This window comes from Bufo bufo, chromosome 3 (genome assembly GCF_905171765.1).
Source record: "Bufo bufo chromosome 3, aBufBuf1.1, whole genome shotgun sequence".
Classification (NCBI taxonomy): Eukaryota; Metazoa; Chordata; class Amphibia; order Anura; family Bufonidae; genus Bufo; species Bufo bufo.
The window spans coordinates 290,188,353-290,214,141 of NC_053391.1; the positions used below are offsets into that span (position 1 = coordinate 290,188,353).

Sequence of the window (25,789 nt, forward strand, 5' to 3'; positions counted from 1 at the left end):
AGAGGGATGGTCTGGGAGAAGAAGCAGGAGGATCAAGGGTTCACAGAGTTGCTTGAGCCTTCTCTTGGTGCCCTTAAGGCCCCTTTCACACGGGCGAGAATTCCGTGCGGAATCCGGACCCATTCACTTCAATGGGGCTGTTCAGATGAGCGTTGATTTTCACGCATCACTTGTGCGTTGCGTGAAAATCGCAGCATGTTCTATATTCTGCGTTTTTTCACGCAACGCAGGCCCCATAGAAATCAATGGGGATGCGTGAAAAACGCAAGCTTCCGCAAGAAAGTGTGGATGCGGTGTGATTTTCACGCATGGTTGCTAGGAGATGATAGGGATGAGCAACCCCATTAAAGTCAATTTACTATATTATTTTCCCTTATAACATGGTTATAAGGGAAAATAATATCATTCTTAATACAGAATGCTTACTAAAATGAGGCTTGAGGGGTTAAAAAATAAAAATAAAATTAACTTGCCTCATCCGCTTGTTCGCAAAGCCGGCATCGTCTTCTTTCTTCATCTTTCAGGACTTGCCAAAAGACCTTTGATGAGCACGATTACATCATCAAAGGTCCTTTGGCAGGTCCTGAAAGAAGATGATCCCAGCTGTGCGAACAAGTGGATGAGGTGAGTTAATTTTTATTTTTTTTTAACTCCTCATGCCACATTTTAGTAAGCATTCTGTATTAAGAATGATATTATTTTTCCTTATAACCATTGAAAGGATTTGGACCTTTCTGGACCTCTACGACAACCTTGGTTTGAGACACTGACGTCAGGAGAGATATTTCTCAGTTGGCAATAACAGACACACACACAGGTATCACTGAGAAACACTCTAACTTTATTATGCTATCGCTTGGCCTTATATAGGCAGTAGAAAAGTTTGCATAGCAACAGCGTTAAACCAATCATAAAGATAAACATTGGTGCTCATACAGATACTACCGGAACATCCTTATATGGTATGTATATGTGCAGTAAGCAGAAATAATACGTTTTAATCATTCACTATAAGAATGTACACAATTGTGCCAAATGACCCTGAATAAGACAAGAATGTTTGTTCTAGTTCTAGGATATTCCCAGAATCTGTCCTGAGACAGATAAGTGAACCTAACTCACAGCGGGGGAAGGTGAAACAGTGTGTGGGTGAGATGTTATAACAATTCTTTACATATTTAGAGAAGACAAGATGGAGATACATTTCTCTTCAATCCCCTCTTAGAACCAAATTTCTTAGATAATATGGTTCTTACCCTTGCCCTTTTCCCTGTATACCGCCAGATATTTTCTATATCCTTCATGTGAGTTGTCTTTAGGATTAGGCAGCAGTGTCTCATAAAATGACATATTTGATACTCCTTTCATTATCAGTTTCCGTACACATGGTATGATACATGTCGCAAATAGCTGTTACTATAATAATTATCAGGATAATGATTCCCAACTGTATAAGTGCCTGTTTCCAGTTAGTGAACCAGCCAAAATACTAATCCCAAGGGTTCTCGATACCTGAGTTTCTTTTGAACTCGATTGATAAATCCTTGAGTTTCTTTATTGCCAGTGTGACCTTACCAATAGGGCCGGTGTTGTTGGGTATGAACGTGCAGCAGGATGAGGGGTCCGTCAATACCTTACAGACACCACCTCTCTCTGCAAGTATCACATCGAGTACCATGCGGTTTTGAAATGTCATAATGGAATCTGCCTGTAACTGTTCTGCTACACCCTGTAACGCATCCCTGGTGTAGTTTACAAACCTTTGTTGATTATAGTAAATATAGTTGATCCAGTCTACATTTTTGTTGATTGTTATGTGGGGAATTATGGATTCAAATCCTGCTGCCACCTGATCTCTGGCCTTGAATTCATCAGGGACCCCTCTTGGGACGCCTATTGCATCTATATACAAATGAGGATCAAAACTACCCATGGGGAGTGATCTTTTCGTCCTTGTCACTCTTCCTACACTAGGGGTCTCTTGTTCACTAAATATTTGTATATTCATTATGGCTTTAGCAAGAGCACATTCACCTTTCCAGGAACCCTCTAGTCTAGATCTTATCTTTCCATCCCCACACATCCAATATACATCTCTAATCGAGTATACTTGATTCTGTGTGAGGGAGGTATCTGTTTCACTGTAAGTTGCACAGTATCCTTCAGTGAAATTACCCAGGGATCTTCCTTGATCTCCCCCTCTGTGGCAGGTATAGTTACCAGGATAGATATGTATACCTGCACCAGGGCGGGGAGTTTTTATGAGGAGTGGGTATTTTTGCTTCCATTCTTCACATGCAGACTTGTTACTAGATGAATTTGAGAATAATTGCAAAAAACATTCCTCAACACTAGAGAGCAATATTAAGGACACAGTACCTAGGTGAGGCTTAGCGGTCCCACATATATAACAGTTACTTTTATTTACTGAAGCTGCACTGTACTTCATCCATTCTAACCATAGGTTGGCATCAGAGAACCCAGTTTCTGTTGCCAGGGTATCCTCATAGGTAGGGTCAGGAATAGCCAGTATGTTTCCTAGGGACTGTATATGGGTTTTTAGAGGGTATGTTTGTTTCTGAGGGTATGTCCATTCTTATAGTGGTTGCCGCATCTCGTGGAAGGACTGCACTTCATTATTCTGCATAAACAGAAGGAGTAAGTTTCAACGTGAGTACTGGAGGAATTGTACCAGAAGGTAGTGATTCCACCTTTCTGAGTTATAGCAACTTCAGCTTTGTTATCCTCCGGCAGAGTCATTAGGATCGTCAGTAATCCCACAGTCCAAGTGGACCGTCTGTGCCATCTTCCTGTCACGAGGGTGTCAAGAACCACGCCTGACTCCGTTATACCCGGGGTCAGGAAGTCGCAGCGGTTGGCTGCGCGCTCTATGTAAGATAGGGCTGTTTCCTTATGGTAGCTTTCTGGGTTTGCTTTGCAACCCTTTTGGCTCACTCAGGGATCTGTAGCTCTTTCTCCTCAGCTGTTCCTTGTCCAGCACTCCCAACCTCCTTATATTCCCCTCTCACACTTCTCTGGTTGCCAGATATAAAGCTTCCTGCCTGGACATCTATTCTGACCCTCTGGAGCTGTGTTGCTGCGTTCTCTGGTTGTTGGTCCAGAACGTTACCCTCCGGATCCCTGTTGGACTTTTGTGGTCTGCTGTGGTCGCCCACCTGGGTGTATGTGTTTGTCTGTATTGTCTGTCCTCTCCCTGGTGTTTCCCTCTTAGTGTCAGTGGTGCGGACTAGCGATCCCACCGGCCCGTTCACTATCTAGGGCTCATTTTAGGGAAAGCCAGGGTTTAGGCACGTGATCGCCGCACGGGTGAGGAACCCGTCTAGGGACGTCAGGGCAGTCAGGTGCCAGCCGCAAGGTGAGTTAGGGGTCACTACCTTTCCCTCTCCCTTGGGCAGGACTTTCCCTTTTCCCTCCCTGTGTGTGACGCCGGTCATTACACTTCCAGAATTGAGGGAGTGCATCCTGGTGGAGGTCAGAGCTGTCTGCTCCCGTTAGTACCTCACTTTGTCCTTTTTCAAGCCAGGTCTGTCTCTCCCCGTTATTACCTCCTTTTGGTGTGCCTCCTTTACCAGTTTTACTCTGGTGGCGTGGATCCAAGTAGGTGCTTCTTCCGTGAGTACTGCTGTGCGGGTCGTGACTACCACTGTAGTCGGTGGTCTGTAGGTGAAGTCTCCTGCGAATTTTCCTTTCTTTAATTTCTTTATCAGCACGATATCTCCCACTTGGAATGGGTGAGTTGGTTCCTGTGGAAGACAAGCAGACTTACAAGCAACTTTTTCCTCAATTTCACTTAGGGGTTTAATCAATCTGGTTACATATTCTTCTCTAATGAGGTCGAGGTTTCCTTCCTGTACTACCAGAGGGTTCTTTGCCCATGGTGTGGGAAAAGGTCTCCCCATAAGTATCTCAAATGGTGATATCCCTAGCTTTTTATTAGGGGTCATCCTGATCTCAGCTAAGACTATTGGCAGTATATCTTTCCATTTCTCAAATGTGCCCCCTGTTGCCTTTCTCAATTTATCTTTTAGGGTTCTGTTCATGCGTTCCACAATGACTGAGCTTTGTGGGTGGTATGGCATATGAAATTTCCATTCAACCTTAAGGAGTCTTGTCAGCTCCTTGTTTACCTTTGAGGTGAAAGCTGGCCCTTGGTCAGATTCAATTACCAATGGACAGCCCCACCTTGGAATGATGCATGTGTCAGTATCCTTGCTACTGTTTTGGCATCTTATGATCTTGTAGGGTAGACCTCTGGCTATCTTGAGAATATGTCAACTATGACCAAGGCGTATTCTTGTTTACGTTTCTGTCTAGGTATGTGTGTGAAGTCTACCTGCAGATGTGTAAAAGGAGTGGTGGGGTAATCAAGGTGTTGATGTGGGATGTGTGACATTGGTGTTTGGGTTGTTCCTCAAACATGTGATACACCTTCCCACATAATCTGACACTAACTGTTTAATGCCTGTAATATAGAAATTCTGTGCTAGCAACATGTGTGTTGTTTGAATGCTGTTGTGTCCTACTCCATGAAAATGTGCAATGAACAGAGGGGAGCTGTGCTGTGGTATGCTAGGTTTCCCCTCTTTGCAGATTAATCCTGTCCTAGGATTCTTCTGCAAGATTGGATAACACCAATCGGCCATTTCATCGTCAGTAGCTGAGGACTGGAGATCCACAAGCATCTGAGTTAACTCAAGTGAAGGAGGTACTAAATTCACCATTTGCAATGGTTTTAAACTGGCTTGGAGGACAATGCTGTACAGAATCAAGTATACTCGATTAGAGATGTATATTGGATGTGTGGGGATGTTTTTTCAGAAGACGTGAAGAGATCCCAACGGCATCATTTCATCCTGAACCTACTTTAACCTTTGCAGAATTGCCTAAATAACAAAGCACCTTGGTAATTGCTGATACTGCTGCAGCTGGGATTGTCTCTTCACATTTTTCTGTCTTGTTGTTTACCTTATCACTATGGTTACCTGATGTCACTTCCGCTTTGGGGGGCTATTTACTCCTGTTTGCTACTGTGTGTTTGTATGCCATATCTGTTTGAGAAAGGCTCCTGAGGTGAGCCGAAACGCGTCACAGAATACTATATGTGACCAATAAAGATATCGACTTTCCAGAAGATATAGTGAGTGCCAGTCTCTTTCTATTAGCAACTGAGAAATGTCTCGGCTGTCTCTGTTTACTCACGTGTTGGCTCCTGAACTTTTGTAACTATGTGTGGGGGTCTGTATCTTCCTGATCTCAAAGCATCCTGCTGCCTCCTTCTCATATAAATGTTTCTCAAAGTCTTGTATTTTGTCTGAGGTCCATGAGAAAACACTCGGCTTTACAATCAACATGAGATTGGGAAGGAGAACTAGGCTGTCACTATTTGCAGCCTGCAGTCCCTGGTTGGGAGGGGGAAACTCACACTTAGATTTTCCTCCACCCACAGTAAGAAAATTCACCAGTGATAATATTACAGTGAGATATGTTCTTACACTTGCCACCAGAACAATAGCTCTCACACAAACAGATGAATCTTAACACTCTATGTATCTTATACTCTAAATATAGGTATGCGTCAAACCAAGGTAAGTCAGTCTCCCTGAGACTGTTCTCTTACATGTACCGCTGGTACTAAAAAAATCTCTGTCGACAGTTAGATAAAGTAAATAGATCTCCCTGAGATCCTATGGTGTGTCCCTGACACAAACCAACTTATGGATAGATCTCCCTGAGACTCTATGCCGTGCGTTGCACTCCAAGTGCCGGCCTTATTCATGAAAGTACTCCAAGTACTTATTATAAACTCCCGGAGTCTATTTTTAAGGCTTAACAATGTATCCCGGATACATAATAAAAACTCACGGGTAGAGATGTGGCCAGTGCCCTCGGACCGGGCAGTGGACAAAAGGGATGTCTCTCTTACCGGACACGAGGATGGCCTTCTCTAATCCAGACGGAGCCCCCAAACTGAAAGGATTTGGACCTTTCTGGACCTCTACAACAACCTTGGTTTGAGACACTGACGTCAGGAGAGATGTTTCTCAGTTGGCAATAACAGACACACACACAGGTATCACTGAGAAACACTCTAACTTTATTATGCTATCGTTTGGCCTTATATAGGCAGTAGAAAAGTTTGCATAACAACAGCGTTAAACCAATCATAAAGATAAACATTGGTGCTCATACAGATACTACCGGAACAGCCTTATACGGTATGTATACGTACACTAAGCAGAAATAATAAGTTTTAATCACTCACTATAAGAATGTACGCAGTTGTGCCGAATGACCCTGAATAAGACCAGAACATTTGTTCTAGTTCTAGGATATTCCCAGAATCTGTCCTGAGATAGATAAGTGAACCTAACTCACAGCGGGGGAAGGTGAAACAGTGTGTGGGTGAGATGTTATAACAATTCTTTACATATTTAGAGAAGACAAGATGGAGACACATTTCTCTTCAACCATGTTATAAGTGAAAATAATAAAATTCTACAGAACACCTAACCCAATCCCGAACTTCAGTGAAGAAGTCCGGGTTTGGGTCTGGGTACCACAGTCAGTCAGTTTTTTCTCACATGCATGCAAAATGCATTGCGCTTGCGTGGAAGAAACTGAGCGACACAATGCAATCACAGTCAAAACTGACTGAAATTGCGTACTCACTCGCACGATTTTTCCCTGATTTTCCCTAATCCGGACACGCTGGTCTGCAAGGGGCCTAAAGCTATGTACACCTTTTGGAGTCAAATTTTTTATTTTATGATTGCTTTTAACTATATTTTCAATTTACCTTTATTAAAAATATTGAGCTGTTCAGTCACAAAGGGTTATCTTTTTCCAACTGTGTGACTGGTACTTTCATTTTCACTTTGTGATGGTCATCTAAGTACCCTTATATCTAAACTACTAAGAGGTCATAAACACTTATTTAAGCCACATTCTTATCAGTAAGGTAAGGATTGGGTTTATACGGTCAGAGAGCAGAGATAAGATGTCCTGCTCCTCAGATGATGGAAAAGACAAAAAATCCACAGGCAGCTAGTAGAGCATCTCGGCTATGTACACAAAAAAGGATTTCATATTGCTAATAAAGACCAATTGAAAAAATGATTTTTAGCTCCAAATAAGTATAATACAATAATTAAAAAAATTGCCCCCAAAGGTGTACATAGCCTTTAACTGCTCAATTTAATATGGATTTAAAGTATTTTTTCTCCAGAATGAAGTAATGGATCGCTAAGTGAAAGGAATCATTACATTCAGCTGAGCTAGCTCTACAAGTCATTGCACCTGGTTTAACAATTGAATTTCCTGGTGACAGAGTCCCTTTAAGGCACAAACCTCCATTTAACCCATATTTTTAAAACCAACTCAACCAGATTTTCAGAAACAAAAATAGTAGTATACTATATATACTGTGTATGCTCTGCTCCTGTCACGGCCTATGGTGTGTGCTGTGACACTGTTGCTACACTTGCAGTTGCCCGCAGCAACGTGTTGCTGTGTGTGCATGCGGTGGCAGTGTCTTGGCCTTCTGGGTGATTGCTGTGACATGGTTGCCACGCATGTTGTTGCCTGCGGCAACGTGTAGCTTTTCATGCTTGTGTGTGCACTTCCCCTTTAAGTGGCTTCCTTCCTCTGTCTAGTGTTGGAGGGGTTTACTCCCTTCCTAGTGTTTGGTGAACACTGGGTTTATGTGTGTGTGGGTGTGGCTGCTTGGGCTATTTAGCCTCTGCTGGATGCCTGAAGCTGAGGGGTACTCCAGCTATGGTGTATGCTGGAGTTATCCTCCTGGTCTTCATATGCCATCTGTCCAGTGAGGGCCACCCTTGTGGTCATAGAAGATAGAAGATGTTCTATGTCATCCAAGTGTCTCCTTCCCTTCCTGTCCCTATGTGTATGGAGTGGGTCATGTTCAGGGTTTTGTATGTCTAGTTGGTGTTATATGTCTGGTGGTGTTGGGTGCATGTTTACTAGACATTCCCCTGTCATGTTTATTGCAGCTATGGTGTCCTGGGTTCCTGTGTGGTTTGTGGTGTGTGCTGTGTCCTTTTATGTTGGTGTGGAGATCAGCACTTGTGCACGGGTTCCAGTCAGTGTGTCTGTGGCAGGTAGGTGTGTTACTGGTTTCACTTACCTGCCATCTCCATATGCTGTATGTGTTCCCCTCTCCTTGCAGCTTGGCCAGTGGAGACTCCTGTTCGTCCGTGTTTTGGAAGAACAGGTCGTCTTACCCTGCTCCTAGTCCAGGGATTTCCTGAGGGTTAGTAGGGGCCCGAGGTTCCGGAGTACGAGCCCTCCTACCACCTGGGTTGGCTCATACGGTTAGGAGTCAGGGTCAGAATTAGGGACGCATTAGGAGGTGACCTGCTCCCTGATCCCGGCGTCCTGGCCTAGCAGCTACCCGTTATCTCTTTGATACCGCACGGTGGGGGATTTCCCCCACTCCCTGCCGTGACAGCTCCTCAATGCAGTACTATTCATCAGTTAGATACAGTACCTGGGCATTTAACTGAAAGATAGGTCACACGATACTTGTCACGGTCTTGTGATGCCTCACATGACTCACTCCATGGTTAGTCCTATCCAGCTCTCCTGTGTATGCATTTTACAGGACTAAAATGGGCTATGCTATTTTTTTTTATTTAGGAAGAGGCTACTGGATGGATATAATAAAAGTCTGCGAGCAAAATATTAAAAGAATGTATATTAGTAAAATTGTTCAACACCCTAAATCTCAAAATAAATAAATGTAATCATTAAAATGAGCGGAGTGGATTTGGATTAGAAAAATCATCTGCATACTACAATACCAGCTGAGTATAGTAAATGAGATTTAAAAAAATCTCATCTACATGTTCTGGAAATTTTTGATGTATAAATTGACTGCTGAATTTTTTCAGCAGATTTTTATTCTGGATTTTACCCTTTATAATGCATAAGGTGAAATTATAATGCATAAGGCAAATTAACATCATGTGCATGTAAGGGGGAGTTCACACCACCATTTTTTTTCTGTTCTTCTGATCCATCAGAAGAACAGAAAAATAAAGAAAAAAAACTGATTCTTTGCAGCAGTTAACTAGTTTAGTGCTCTCATTAAGAGAAACAAAATAAGAGTACATACCGTATGGGAATAAAAGGTTAAGGAACAAAAAGAAACCAATGTGGATAAACAGAACTGTAAAGAAAGCAATAAATGACAAAAAGAAAGCATATAAAACCCTAAAACAGGAGGGTAGCACGGAAGCACTGAAAAACTATAAGGAAAAAAACAGAACATGTAAAAAACAAATAAAAGCGGCCAAACTAGAGACCGAGAGATTAATTGCCAAACAGAGTAAAACTAACCCTAAAATGTTCTTCAATTATATAAATGTTAAAAAGTATAAATCTGAAGGTGTCGGCCCTTTAAAGAGTAATGAGGGGGGAGTCGCAGAGAGCGACGAGGAGAAAGCAAAGCTGTTAAATATTTTTTTCTCCAATGTATTCACTGAGGAAAATAAACTGTCAGATGAAATGCTGAATGCTGAAATAAATTCGCCATTAAAAGTGTCCTGTCTGACCCAGGAAGAAGTACAACAGCGACTTAAAAAAATCAAAATAGACAAATCGCCAGGACCGGATGGCATACACCCCCGTATCCTAAGGGAATTAAGTAATGTCATAGCCAGACCCTTATTTCTGATATTTGCGGACTCTGTACTGACAGGGAATGTCCCACAGGATTGGCGCATGGCAAATGTGGTGCCAATATTCAAAAAGGGTCCAAAAACAGAGCCTGGAAACTATAGGCCGGTAAGTTTAACATCTGTTGTGGGTAAACTATTTGAAGGTTTTCTGAGAGATGCTATGTTAGAGCATCTTATGGGAAATAAGCAAATAACGCCATATCAGCATGGCTTCGTGAGGGATCGGTCATGTCAAACTAATTTAATCAGTTTCTATGAGGAGGTAAGTACTAGACTTGACAGCGGCAAATCAATGGATGTCGTGTATCTGGACTTCTCCAAAGCATTTGACACTGTACCTCATAAAAGGTTAGTATATAAAATGAGAATGCTCGGACTCGGAGAAAACGTCTGTAAGTGGGTAAGTAACTGGCTCAATGATAGAAAACAGAGGGTGGTTATTAACGGTACATACTCAGATTGGGTCACTGTCACTAGTGGAGTACCTCAGGGGTCAGTATTGGGCCCTATTCTCTTCAATATATTTATTAATGATCTTGTAGAAGGCTTGCATAGTAAAATATCAATTTTCGCAGATGACACTAAACTGTGTAAAGTAATTAACACTGAAGAGGACAGTATACTACTACAGAGGGATCTGGATAGATTGGAGGCTTGGGCAGATAAGTGGCAGATGAGGTTTAACACTGAGAAATGTAAAGTTATGCACATGGGAAGGAATAATGCAAGTCACCCGTACATACTAAATGGTAAAACACTCGGTAACACTGACATGGAAAAGGATCTAGGAATTTTAATAAACAGCAAACTAAGCTGCAAAAAACAGTGTCAGGCAGCGGCTGCCAAGGCCAATAAGATAATGGGTTGCATCAAAAGGGGCATAGATGCCCGTGATGAGAACATATTCCTACTACTTTACAAATCACTGGTCAGACCACACATGGAGTACTGTGTACAGTTCTGGGCTCCTGTAAACAAGGCAGACATAGCAGAGCTGGAGAGGGTCCAGAGGAGGGCAACTAAAGTAATAACTGGAATGGGGCAACTACAGTACCCTGAAAGATTATCAAAATTAGGGTTATTCACGTTAGAAAAAAGACGACTGAGGGGAGATCTAATTACTATGTATAAATATATCAGGGGGCAGTACAGAGATCTATCCCATCATCTATTTATCCCCAGGACTGTGACTGTGACGAGGGGACATCCTCTGCGTTTGGAGGAAAGAAGGTTTGTACACAAACATAGAAAAGGGTTCTTTACGGTAAGAGCAGTGAGACTATGGAACTCTCTGCCTGAGGAGGTGGTGATGGTGAGTACAATAAAGGAATTCAAGAGGGGCCTGGATGTATTTCTGGAGTGTAATAATATTACAGGCTATAGCTACTAGAGAGGGGTCGTTGATCCAGGGAGTTATTCTGATTGCCTGATTGGAGTCGGGAAGGAATTTTTTATTCCCCTAAAGTGAGGAAAATTGGCTTCTACCTCACAGGGTTTTTTTTGCCTTCCTCTGGATCAACTTGTAGGATGACAGGCCGAACTGGATGGACAAATGTCTTTTTTCGGCCTTATGTACTATGTTACTATGTTATGAATGTACTATGAGTATTGCAGGTTTGATACCTTTTAATGGCTAACAAAAATAGAAGTAATGATGTTATCACCATTCTCTTCATCAGGCATAGTACAAGAATACATGAAGAAACAGCAATATATATAATATATATATATACAATAAGAACAGAGACATGGGGGAATGAATGGACATTTGAAAAATATCAGAACAATATATCAAAGATCTTGAGAATGAGTCCTTAATTATCTTACAGATAAGGGGTGTGAACATTTTATGGTCTCTAAATTGATGTTATGTCAGAGACCTGGTGCCCCGACTATGTCTATAGAAGACTCTTTAGATCTTGTAGTGTGTCATAAATCCCGGGGACAAATTCAGTCCAGTATTCAAAGTGTCAAGCAGTGATATAAATTTGTATTCCCAAATTCTTCTAGCTCTTTGGGATTTGAAGTTACCTTTTAATATGAGAACTTTCATGTGTTCTTCATTGTGTCCTGGGCTACAGAAATGCTTAGCCACAGGAAAGTGTAGCTTCTTCTCTTTAATTGTGTGGCGGTGGGACCTTTCTGTCCTGTTTCTCCAACGTAGAGGCCTCCAACAGGACATTTAGTGAAGAGAATCAGATAAACAACATATCAAAGATCTTGAGAATGAGTCCTTAATTATCTTACAGATAAGGGGTGTGAAAGTTTTATGGTCTCTAAATTGATGTTCTCCCAGAGACCTCGTGCCCCGACTAGGTCTATAGAAGACTCTTTACATCAGTTATGCACATTTGGCATTTCCGTCAGAGAGCCGTCATTGTTATTTTTATTTTTTTTCCCCTTTCTTTTTTTCTCGTCCTGTCTCCTGCCCCTTTCTTCTCTGTTGAAGGGGGTCGGGAGGGGAGGGTGGACGCATCACAGGGCTGGGGTGGGGGAGGGGGGTTGGGTTGGGGGAAGAGGGAAAAGGAAAAAAGGTATTAACTATATTGAGTGTTTACTCAAATTCTTTCCTTGTGTATTCTTTTTATATACTAATAAAGATATATATATATATATATATATATATATATATATATATAAAAAAAAAAGAGATCCGTTATTTTAGATGTAAAAAAAAGTCTTACGTGCAGGACTTTTTTTCCATCTGAAATAAAGGATTTCTGACTGAAATGGCTCAAATGGATGCTAAATGTGCATAACTGATGCACAGGATCAGTTTTTTCTACCAGATCCATTTTTTTTTGTTCTTCTGACAGATCAGAAAAATAACGGTCATGTGAACTCCCCCTTGTGTGGATTTTGCAAGAAATTTGTTGGAGACAATATGCATCAAATTCATTCCCATGCACATATATGAATGTCTCATTCTGTTTTGATAAAATGTAATATTTTCTGTTCTACTGTAAACCATGTACTGAATTTTGATGACTACTAGTTTATTTTTTCATTATTTGTAGCAACATCATGATGATGCTTTCTCGACCCAGGGCTTATATATTTTCTTATGGTTTTGTTCTACAGAGCAGCATGCAGAGGCTGTTTTCCTTAGCTACACATTTCACATGACTGCAATGAGAAGTGAAAATGAGGAGTCGAGGCCACTAAGTTGTGAAATAGAAGATGCAAGACAAAGTGACCGGTACCTGTCTGATGCTAACATCTAAATGCTAACAATTATACATTTAGAAATGAAAACAAAAAAATATAAGCATAATTTGCTAATATTATAGTGGTTTTACAAATGTATTTACTGCACAGCCACAGTTTCCTGACCTCCATTTGTCACTGCAAAGTAGCTGCATTGGCCTGCTTTCCATTGAAGCCAATGCATCAAACAGCTGAGACTCCACTTCTCTCAATAGGTGGAAGTTCTAGAGTTGGTACCTTATCAGGCATTCATAGCATATCCTATGGATATACCATAAAGGCTTTAGATTAAAATTCTCCTTTAAATACTAGATTTCTAATTCAGTAAGAACAGTACAGTATTTATGTTTGCACTGAATGTTCACTTTTAAAATAGTGTCATTTAGAGGTCCAAAATGTCCAGTCACGGAAATTAATGCTATACCGCTGGTAAATGACACACTTTCTGATGGGTGGGGATCTGACTGACTGGGCTGGCCATAGACCCTACAGGGAAATTTCTCTGTAGGCCAATGCACAGGGGGTGGCGGCCTGAGCCCGAGTCCAAGTACATAATGATCTGGTACTGTCAGAATTAATTAATGCTAGGAGCATCAAGTGCTTATGCACCTGGCCAGTTGTGCACTATGGTATTGCTGGCCTTGCCTACTTTTGTTGTCCCTGCCTACTTGTTTTGCCTTCTGTCAATTTGGACTTGACTACAGCATGGAGCCTTTTTTTTTTTTTTTTTTCAAGCCACTTTAAGTTCCCAGTTCGTCTCCGTTCCTAGGATTTCACTGGCTGTGCAGGAAACAGCAGCACACACTGACATACTGTATCTCTGTCATGGCTGTGCTCAGTCTAGTTAGACTCAGCAACAGATTCCATGACAAGACACTGGGTAGGATCAATCGAGGCAGCAATATATACAGTGCTTGTGTGAGATCAGAAATAATAAAATATCCACTGTCAGAGCCCTGACAGTGGCATATATTCTCAGAACAAAAGGATCGGGCAGTTGAAATCTAATGTGCCCAATCCTTATTTCCCCAGGCATTATCTTTAGGGAATGAGTTGGGAGGCCCCATGCACAATACATAGTTAGCTAAACTCTCCAAATTAAAAAGGAGTACAGGCATAACTTGAATGCCACACCAATAGCTACCCACACCATTCACTAAAATAAAGTGACAGTGACAGCGGTGCTTGAAAAGTGCATGACATTTTATATTCTTGTAATGTGACCGAGGACCAACAGAACTTTGATGCTGCAATAAGGGTCAGAGGGGTGAGGTGGAATCCCAAAAATATTCCACTTTATGTGATAGGCAAATAAGTTTGGTGATTACAAATATGTACAGGATCCAATGCTTGGCGGTTACATTCTCTGATAATGGCATACATTTAGTTCTAACAGAGGCACGATGGTGGCCTATGGCGGTGGTTACTCACACGTTCTATTATTGACTGCTGGTCTGGACTATCTCTTAGGGCTCATGCACACGAACGTATTTTCTTTCCGTGTCTGTTCCGTTTTTTTTTGCGGACCGTATGCGGAACCATTCACTTCCGTAGGTCCTCAAAAAAAACTGAGGTTACTCTGTGTGCATTCCGTTTCCGTATATGCCCGTATTTCTGTTCCGCAAAAAAATAGAACATGTCCTATTATTGTCTGCATTATGGGCAAGGATAGTATGAACGGCCAGCTGTTCCGTTCCGCAAAATACGGAATGCATACAGTGCATTTCTAGTGTTGATCAAGCACCAAAGTGCTCGGATGCTCTGGCCGTGCACATTGGAATGCTCGGGTGCTCTACCGGGATTAAACTAGGCACCCCCTGCTCTGAAGAGGGGAAGGTGCCTGGTTCATATGGTTCATAGGAAAAGGTCATAAATTGATGGAAACACCACCGAAATGGTTCGGAAACAGCATGGGAATGATGTCTCGATGCATCTTGGACTCCCAGGTCGCTGCTGGGAACGATGTTGTCCGAGTAGTACGCCACTTTGTTAGGAAACATTCTTTCCTGTATATTTACTTCTATATAAAGTGCAAGTGCTGCCAAAAATTACAAGGAAGAGGCACTCCAATACAACCTGTATATCACATAAAGGAGTGCTTCATTCACATTGTGGTACAATTGCTCATGTAGTGGGACTCCTACACCCATAAAGCCTATGCACTAAGTGAAAGGGCTGCCAAAAATTACAAGGAACTGACACTCCCATACACCCTTTGTATTTGAAAAATTATGATTGATGGCCTGCTGGTCACCCTCAAAAACATTTGGAGCAAGGGCCTGCTGATCTGACCATCTAAAACATTATAGGCGAGGGCCTGCTGCCTTTGGTGACTCTAGATAACATGGGGCCGATCGCACGTCCCCGTGATGGCGACGATCCATTCGGATGTCTGCCCTATCAACTTTTGATGTTATTTTCAGCGCAAACCATGGTGACCATGGGTAACGGTGAATCAGTGTTCGATTCCGGAGAAGGAGCCTGAGAAATGGCACATCCAAGCGAGGCAAAATGTGCGTAAATTACCTATTAGGTATAATTAGGTAAGAGCCTGCAGGTGAGCTGACCCTGTAAAAGATTTTAGATGCGGGCCTGCAGGTGAGCTGACCCTGTAAAAGATTGTAGGTGAGGGCCTGCAGGTGAGCTGACCCTGTAAAAGATTGCAGGTGAGGGCCTGCTGGTGAGCTGACCCTCTAAAAGGTTGAAGGTGAGGGCCTGCAGGTGAGATGACCCTCTAATACATTATATGCGAGGGCCTGCAAATGAGCTGACCCTGTAAAAGATTGTAGGTAAAGGCCTGCTGGTGAGCTCACCCTGTAAAAAATTATATGTGAGGGCCTGCTGGTGAGCTGACTCTATAAAACATTATATGCGAGGGCCTGCTGGTGAGCTTACCCTGTAAAAGATTTGAGGTGCGGGCCTGCTGGTGAGCTGACCCTGTAAAAGATTGTAGGTGAAGGTCTGCTGGTGAGCTGACCCTGTAAAAAATTATATGCGAGGGCCTGCTGGGGAGCTGACCCTCTAAAAGGTTGTAGGTTAGGTCCTGCAGGTGAGCTGACCCTCTAAAAAATTATATGCGAGGGCCTTCAGGTGAGCTGACCATGTAAAAGATTGTAGGTGAAGGCCTGCTGGTGAGCTGACCCTGTAAAACATTGTAGGTGAAGGCCTGCTGGTGAGCTGACCCTGTAAAACATTGTAGGTGAGGGCCTGCTGGTGAGCTGACCCTGTAAAACATTATATGCGAGGGCCTGCTGGTGAGTTGACCCTGTAAAAGATAGTAGGTGAAGGCCTGCTGGTGAGCTGACCCTGTAAAACATTGTAGGTGAGGGCCTGCTGGTGAGCTGACCCATCTAAAAAATTATGTGCGAGGGCCTGCTGGTGAGTTGGCCCTGTAAAACATTGTAGGTGAGGGCCTGCTAATGAGTTGACCCTCGAAAAAATTATATACGATCCTGTAAAACATTATATGCGAAGGGCATATACGCGAGGGCATTATATGTGACAAATAAGTATGTTGATATGATGGAAGAGGAGAAGGAGGATGAGAAAAGGAAGATTCAACCATATACCCTTGTTTGTGGTGGAAGGGGTGCATGGGAATACAGTGTATTCAGTACATTATAAAAGCCACATTTAAAGTGCCTTTATGTTCATCAGCCTTCCTCTGGTGGAGTCGAGAAGTCATGGTCAATCCAGGCCTTATTCATTTTTATAAGAGTTAACCTGTCAGCATTTTCAGCATTTTCAGTTGACAGGCGGATACACTTATCTGTTATAATGCCGCCAGCAGCACTAAATACCCCCTCAGACAGAATGCTGGCGGCAGGGCAGGCCAGCACTTCCAAGGTGTAGAGCGCCATTTTGTGCCATGTGTCCAACTTGGACACCCAGTAGTTGTAAGGCACTGAGGGATCATTGAGGACGCTGACACGGTATGCTATGTTCTTCTTCACCATCTTCCAACATTTTTCCCTCCTTGTGACACTAGGCCGCTCATCAGGGTGAGGCTGCTGGCGGGGTGTCATGAAACTGTCCCAGGCTTTGGAGAGTGTTGCCCTGCCTCTGTTGGAACTGCTGTGTGTTCCTCTTTGTCTCCCCTCCTCGGTTGCCCAAGGAACTACGGATACTGCCGCCAGCGTTGTCAGATGGAAATTTTTGGAGCAATTTTTCAACAAGGATCTTCTGGTATTGCACTGTTTTGCTCATCCTCTCCACCAGAGGAATGAGAGATGAGAAGTTCTCTTTGTCGCGGGGGTCAAGAAGGGTGAACAACCAGTAATCCATGTTGTCTAAAATGCGAGTAACGTGCGTGTCGCGGGAAAGGCAGCCTAACATGAAGTAAGCCATGTGTGCCAGAGTAACAACAGGCAAGACTTTGCTGTCGTCATCAGGAGGATCACTCTCAATCTCCTCATCCTCCTCTTCTGTCCACCCATGAAGAACAGGTGGAATTAAACTTCCATTGGGACTACCCTTTGTAGTGGTGGCAACTGTCTCTTGCTCCTCCTCCTCCTCTTCATCGTCCAATTCGCGCTAAGAAAACAAACTGAGGGTGGTCTGGCTATCACCCTGTGTAATGTCTTCCCCCATTTCCACCTCTTCCACATGCAAAGCATCGTCCTTAATTGTGAGCAGCGAGCGTTTGAGTAGACACAGAAGTGGGATGGTTACGCTGATAATAGCGTTATCGCTGCTCACCATCTGAGTTGATTCCTCAAAGTTTCTTAAAACCTCACAGAGGTCAGACATCCATGCCCACTCCTCGCTTGTGAATAGAGGAAGCGACACCCATGTTGCATTTGGTATTCCACTACTGCAGTCTGCTGCTCACAAAGCCTGGCCAACATATGGAACGTAGAGTTCCAGCGTCTGCTCACGTCACACAACAGCCGATGAGCTGGCAATTTTAAGCGCTGCTGCAGCGTTGACAGACTGGCTGAAGCTGTCGATGACTTTTGGAAATGTGCACACACCAGTAGCTCAGGTGAATTGGGGTAGGTTTTGAGAAACCGCTGAACCACAAAGTTTAAGACGTGGGCTAGGCATGGGATGTGTCTGAGCTTGCCAAGCTCCAAAGCCGCCACCAAGTTACGGCCATTATCAGACACAACCATGTCACATGTCACAACCATGTCACATTATCAGACACAACCATGGTTCTAGATTGAGTGGCAAGAGCCACAGCTTAGTCTGTCCCCTGCCACAGCTCTGCGGCGGTGTTTGTCCCCTAAGCATGTCAGCTTCAGCTCGGCCTGTTGCCGCTTCCCCACTGCAGTGCTACACTGCTTTCAGCTACCGACTGATGACTGACTGGTGCTGCACGTGGATAATTCGGAGGTGAAAGTAGAGGAGGTGGAGGAGAAGTGGGGGTTTTAGCAACTAACGTAGGTGGTGGTGGAAACCCTGATGGAATTAGGGCACGCAATACTTGGCGTCGGTAGCACCTGTGCCATTGCAGGGTACGACTCACTCCACTACATTCACCCAGTGTGCCGTCAGGGAAATGTAGCGTCCCTGGCCAAATGCACTTGTCCATGTGTCCGTGGTTAAGTGGACCTTGCCAGGAACTGCGTTGGTCAGGGCCCGTGTGATGTTACGGGACACATGTTGGTGTAAGGCGGGCATGGCACACCTTGAAAAATAGTGGTGGCTGGGGACTGCATAACGTGGGACAGCCGCCGACATCAGGCTACGGAAGGCCTCAGTGTCTACAAGCCTAAATGGCAACATTTCCAGGGCCAGTAATTTGGAAATCTGCACATTTAGTGCTATGGCCTGTGGGTGGGTGGCTAGGTATTTGCGCTTGCATTTAAAGGCCTTTGCTAAGGACACCTGTATGCTGCACTGGGACATGGAAGTGGATGTGGTTGCTGATGGTGCTTGCAAAGGTCCGGGTGCAGGGCGGGAGGCATCTGGGCCTGCATCTTGGACAGGAGATTGGCCAGCACATAACACAGGGGAAGAGGAGGCAGTGGTGTGACCTGCAGACACTGATTGTGGACCCAGGCGTTTGTCCCACTTATTACGGTGCTTGGATGCCATGTGGTGGATCATGCTGGTGGTGGTGAAGTTGCTAGTGTTCACGCCCTGGCTCATTTTGGTACAGCACAGGTTGCAAACTACTATTCTTTTGTCATCCGTACTTTCCTCCAAAAAGCGCCATACTACAGAACACCTATCCCTTGGCAAGGGAGATTTCCACAAGGGGATGCTCCATGGAACAGTTGCGGGCCTGTTTGGTGTGGCCCACCTTCTCCCTTTTGCCACCCCACTGCCTCTTCCAGCCTGTTGCAGTGCAGCAGATCCCTCCCCCACTGTACTGCTGTCCTCACTCAGCTTTCCACCTTCCCAGGTTGGGTCAGTGACTTCATTTTCCACCACCTCCTCTTCCACTTCCTCACTCTGCTCATCCTCCTGACTTGTTGACCTAACCACTACCATAGTGATTGACAACTGTGTCTCATCCTCTTCATCAACCTCTTGAGACAGTAATTGCCGTTGAGTTATTGGCAACTGTGTCTCATTATCATCCACCTCATTAAACAGTAATTGCCGTTCCCCACCGTCATCTTCTTGTGATTGTGTATGCTCAAGAGATTGGGAATTCGGGCACAAGATCTGTCCCTCTTCAAGCATTCTTGGCGAGAGGGCCAAATCAAAGAATGGTGCTGAAAAGAGCTCCTCAGAATATCCGAGTGTGGAATCAATTGTTTGCCCAGACTCTCCTGGGAGGAAGGAGGATCAGGGTGAGGATTGGGTTGAGCAGACTCTTGGCTACTGAGACTGGACTTGGTAGAAGACCAGGGTGGTGCATAACCGACTGGAAGCATTATCTGCTGCAATCCAACCGACCACCTGGTCGCACTGGTATGACTTCAAGAGTGGTGTCCTGCGCCGCCCTGCAAACTGGGACATGAAGCTAGGTATCGTGGATGATTGTTTTTCTTGTGCTCTGGCAGCAGGCACAGTTTCACCGCGCCCAGGGCCACGGCCTCTGCATGCACCATCAGCATCACGACCACTGCCACGTCCCTTACTGCTCGCCTTCTTCATATTAAATGTTATATATGATTGAAAGTCTGTCACACTTACAGTAGCATAGGATTTGGAAGTGTATGCACAAACAAGTTTAAAATGGTATTTGGGATGTGGAAACGTCACACAGGAGATATTCTGCGGGCAATGTCAATGCTGTCACCAGCAGCTAATGAAAAATTGCAGGGAATGTCACAGGTATTTGGGATGAGGAAACGTTATACAGGAGAGGTACCACTGGCAATGTCACTGTCTGCAGCGTCTCCACAAAAAAGTACACTGTATGTGACAGATACATTTTTGAAGCGCACATGTTACACTGCAGATGTGGCCCTAGTAATATCACTGTCAGAAGCGGAGACAGTCTATTGACAAAGTACACTGGATGTCATAGATATTTTTTTGGATGCGCACACTTTACACTGGAGATGTGGGGGAGATAATGTCACTGTCCACAGCGGACATAGTCTACAGAAAAAGTACACTGGATGTTACAGTTTTTTTTTTTTTATGCGCACACTTTACACTGGAGATGTGGTGCAGCTAATGTCGCTGTCTGCAGCGGCCTAAGTATTGTATGCTATTTAGCACAAGATGCGCTAAAAATAGATATTGCTGCCACACACAATAGTCCTTAGAAGGACTTTTGAGTCTGTAAAGTTATAGCAATTTAGCGCAGGATGCGCTAAAAATATAGATTGCTGCTGCCACACACAATAGTCCTTAAAAAGACTTTTGGGTCTCTAAAAATATTCTTCAAATCACTCGCTACACTGTCTGTCCCTTCCTCAGCACAGCTCTCCCTGACTAATATTGAGCCAAATATTCGTCATCGGGTGCCGGCCAGCCAATCACTGTAATGACAGCAGCCAACATGGCTACAGCATTACAGTGAGGGCAGTTCTTACCTGCAATGGTGTTCGGCCGAGCATGCTTGATCATCACTAGCAATTTCCCAACCTTATATCCTTCTGGCTCCATCTTTCTCAAATGGCCAAATTGTTATTAAAAGACAGACCATGTGGCTGCCTAGAGCTGATAGAGGATGGAGGCGGTCACAGCGGTATGATCTTTTCTGATGGAACACTGATGGGATAGTCTTGTCAAATGCCACCAATGTCGGTCAAGAGACAATCCTTTTGAGCAAGGAATCAATCAATTATAATTATTGGTTTCAGTTTATGAGTAACAAAAAATGCTTAATTCATTAAAATAATATTTCTGTTTTTCCCTTTCCATAGAGATTTAGACAATTTGGGGAAGCAATTAGCTGCAATTGGTGATGACATATATAAGCGATATGAGACAACATTCGACAATTTCCTTAAAGACTTGGACCCCAACCTGGAAAATGCTTACGATATCTTCAAAAAAATAGCTTCCAGGTAATAAAGAAAATCTATGAATCTGCATTGCGGACTGAAAGAAACACATCTCTGCAGTTTAGTAGGTCTCACTTAATTCCCGTTTATCCTGTTGCTTGAAATAATGATTTTGTAGCAGAATCTGTATGTATATAGCCAGCAATAAGTTAAAGGCTATTCACACCTCAGATATTTATTGTCCATCCACAGTATATGCCAGGCATGCTCAACCTGCGGCCCTCCAGCTGTTGCAAAACTACAACTCCCAGCATGCCCGAACAGCCTACAGCTATCAGCCTACAGCAGGGTATTGTGGGAGTTGTAGTTTTACAACAGCTGGAGGGCCGCAGGTTGAGCATGCCTGGTATATGCCATACATTTGTCGAAAGAGGAAGGTCTCACCTCTGGGACTCGCACCTTTCTCTAAAACAGGGGTCCCTCGCCTCATCTCTCCTCACCCTATCCTGCTGGCCACAGCATTCAGGCTGCGCAATGTGACTGGGTTTACAGAAAAAAACATGCTCAGTATACCATGCTGTTTTTGTAATTACCATTGCATAGCACATTGTATCACTCTGTAACTTGTGGGATAGGAATTACACAAACAGTATAGCACAGCGAGCTCAGCTGTTTCCATAAACCTGGCCAATTCAGCCTGGATGAGGCATTCTCCATGATGAGGTTATGGGACTACCATTCTAATGATAGATGTAGGTGCCCACAACAAAATCTATCAGACATTTATGGCATATCCTGGGGCTAGACCATAAATGTCTGAGATGAGAATACCTTTAAAAGTTTGTAGGCTAAGTGTAAAATAAAAAATATTCTTGTGGTGGATAGGTCTTCAGCATCATATTGGTGGGGGTAGCAACACCCGGGACCCTTGCCGATCAGCTGTTTGAGAAGGCACCATTGCTTGCAGTAGCACCACAGCCTTCTTACAGCTAAGCCTAGGTCATGTGACATCACATTCATCGGTTGGACATGGATAGGTCATCAGTATAAAAGTCATGGAAAACCCTTTTAACCAGCAAACACTAATGCTACTGTATTATGTATGCAAATTACATCAGGGTTAAGAGTGCTTGTATAACTTTTCTTTTCTCTCTTCTGCCTCCCAGCCCACTTTATGGGCTAGGATTCTGCCTTCAGCTTCAGGTAATATTATATTATATAGTATCTGTTTTCTTGTTCCTTTAATTATTTGTATTCTCTAGCCTATCATCCTTATCCTCACTATTCTTTTTAATTCTTTCATCTATTTAATTTACATATTAAAAGTGCCACAAGCCCAGAAGGAGCATAGCAGAGGATGGGAGTCGTAGTGGCTCTGGCTGTAACAGTCAATCACACTGGCAATCCCCACAACAATGCTCCCTAGGGCCAGGGCAGTGTTGGGAAGGTGCACTCTTTCTTCCCTTAGGGCACACCCTGATTTGGGTGCCTTTTATGTTATAGGTTTGGTGTAGGTGCAATGGCCAGCATATGGAGCAGGAGTTAGTACCCAGGCAAGTTGTGGGAACTAAATGTCTCTCTTTACTAAAGTGTAATCAAAACACAGTTCCAAATAATTCACAGTGCAAATCCTCCCAGATAGCAATGTATGGATTTGCGTATGGGAGGGAATTTTAGAACTCTTTCCTCTATATCTTCCAAGAGTCTCTCTCTACAGAATCTATGGCTGGCAATATTACACTTGCAATGGTTTTGTAATTTCCAACTGAGTGATACGAGGTTAAAGTTATGGTTAACCAGACTACGGTATGTCCAAGTGTGAAGGGTGTATCAGCAATGTACCTCTCACAGTGGTAAAGTCTAAAGCAGTCTTAAACAGCAAAATACCTTACTGACTCCAATGCTCAGCCATGCTGATTTTGTACCTTTTTGGTCCTTTTCCTTTTTTTTTTTTTTTTTTCTCTTTCTGGAGTACTGTAGAAATGGTGAGGTCTTTCACAATACATAATCCTCAGAGAAGGTGATTCTCTGGAACTTCGATTTGGTCCTGTCAGGAATGAAGCAAATGGAGCCTTCCTTGCTTCCCTCCCTTCCTTCCTTTCTTCCTTCCCTTCCTTCCTTCCTTTCCCTTCCTTTCTTTCCCTCCCTTCCTTTCCCTCCCTTCCTTTCCTTCCCTTCCCTTCCTGTGAGTGACCCATGCAAAAGATAATGGCACAATACAATGCATTATTACATTAAATAACATAAAATATCAAGAACAGTTTGCAAGTACCCTTTTCTGGGGTACTGCAAAAGCAGAATAATTATATATTACTTTTTGCATATTTGCCACTGATTTTCCTTAACAGATAAACAAATATAATCCTTGTACATGATTTAATAACATGCTCTTTGCTGTTTTGCCACAATATGTTTGTACGCGCTCTAGGTGTTTGGTGTGATGCAAATTGAGACCATTGAAAGGTAGGATTAAAAGAGAATATAGTCAGCCAGGGTACCCGTGAGCATCACCTCAGAATTAGAATGAAAATAGAGTGGTACAGAATGTCTTTGATTTTCATGCTGTGCACAGAGTTGGATTAATTGTGACAGTATTGAAGTTGATTTATATAGAACCCGGGGAGGGACTGTTCCTGCAAGTAATGTTTGTAGAGAAACACACACGAATAGCAAACTGCAAGCAAGCGTAATGGGTTGATTCAACTACATAATGAAAAATAATTATCCCTTTTTAATTTGTAATTACGTCCACACAGAAAAACTGAAAGGCTTTTGAAACATTTTATGAGCTACATTAAAATCATGGTGATAATTCTTAAAAAGTGATGTCTAGTTCTTTCAAACACAAGCAATTCGGTATTCTCTTTATTTAATTAGAATTAGGAAAAAAAGATTATTTTTACAAAATATGTCCATATAAACTGACAGTAAGTCTTTATGCTTGTTTCCCTCCATATAAAGGGTCAGGCATACGGAGGTACAATTGGACACCATAGACTTCTATGAATGCCATATTATGGCTCATTACCTCTAAGAATATGTTCACATGCCACAGTTCTAGTACAAAAAAATTGAGAAATGTTTGTTATAGCTGTACATATTGGAAGAACATTGTACCAAACCCTGGGGTGCACCTAGCCTTTCTGCCACCTGAGGTGAAAAGTAAATTGGTGCCCACCACATCCCATCCCACCACTGCCTGTGTTGTAGATTTCAAATGTCCAGAGCAAATGCTGTATATTTTGTGGAATTTTTATTAAAACCTGGCCTTACATTTTACACTTTGCAATGCAAAGTATCTTAGGAAGGGTGCTAAATTTCCTTATAGAGACCAATCCTGTATGGAGACTTAGCAGAAATACTCAATGGAGACTTACTGGTAATGCTCCATCTCTTCCCAAGGAAGAGAATTATCTAATCAGCGCCACCTCTTCAAAGTGGCTCCCTATAAGTCAAGTTTCCAACAAGACTTGGAATTTGACAAGGGAATATAGCCACGCCAGATATCCATCTGTAGACCGCTGTTTGTGACCGGTTGGGTGTGATGCCTTGAATGCAACTTAGACAGGGTGCTGAATCTCCTTTACTGGAATTACTCCTTGGTATGGAGACTTATTGGCTATGCTATATGGGAAATTAATATGCAAATAGGTATCTTCCAAGGAAAGGGTACCATATTGCTAGCTCCACCTCTTGGAAGTGTCTCCCTATGAGTTAAAATCCAACTTTCCAACAAGCTTTGGGATTAATGTAGCCAACCCATATATCCATCTGTAGACAGCTGTTTCAGCTGCTTAGGGATGCTTGCTCCTCATCAGAAGGGAGTACGATTGTGGCTGGCTGGGTGCGATGCCTTGAATGCAGCTTAGGTAGGGTGCTGAATGTCCTTAAAAAGACCAGTCCTATATGAAGACTTACTAGAAGTACTCCATGGTATGGAGACTTATTGGAAATGTACAATGGAAAACGAATAGGCAGTGGCAAGATGGTTCTCTTCCTTGAGAGATGCCTCTTTGTACATACAATGCAAAGTGTAAAATCTGTGGTCAGATTTGGGAAAAACTCCATGGCAAAACCCAACCTAGGACATTCAGACTTTGCTGCATATTTATGGGTCTTGTCCTCAGCAAAACTTATACTATGTGTATTATTATATTTTGTATTTGTTGAGAAGGGGTTAAGGTTCTATGGGAGCCAAATAACTAGTGTCCAGTAGTTACTCATCTCAAGCTCTAGTGCTGTCTGCTGCTCCAATCCTTGGTCCACAACTAGGAGATGAATCCAGGGATCCTCCCATACAGACAAGCAGGAATATATTTGTCATTAGTAATACTGAGAGGGACAGTCTGTGACAGGCTTATATGTGCATCAGGTATACACACACACCATATATCCCCTTAAGGACCTCTGCCATAAATGTACGGCGGAAGTCCAGTCTCTGAATATGGCACCCACTCACATGTGCAGTGGGTGCCATAGCCGCAGGGTTTTTGCTATTTTAAATAG

The 25,789-nt window shown here is 43.2% G+C and overlaps 1 protein-coding gene across 3 annotated transcripts in view; it reads left to right on the forward strand.

The window, feature by feature from the left end:
• Positions 1 to 25,789, forward strand: part of BAK1 (BCL2 antagonist/killer 1) — a 275,538-nt gene that overhangs the window by 134,607 nt on the left and 115,142 nt on the right. For all 3 annotated transcript variants that reach the window (XM_040424183.1, XM_040424185.1, XM_040424184.1), the window contains exons 3-4: positions 12,801 to 12,918; positions 21,203 to 21,346. In XM_040424183.1, the coding sequence (XP_040280117.1) occupies positions 12,801 to 12,918; positions 21,203 to 21,346 (262 nt within the window). The remainder of the gene's footprint in view (positions 1 to 12,800; positions 12,919 to 21,202; positions 21,347 to 25,789) is intronic.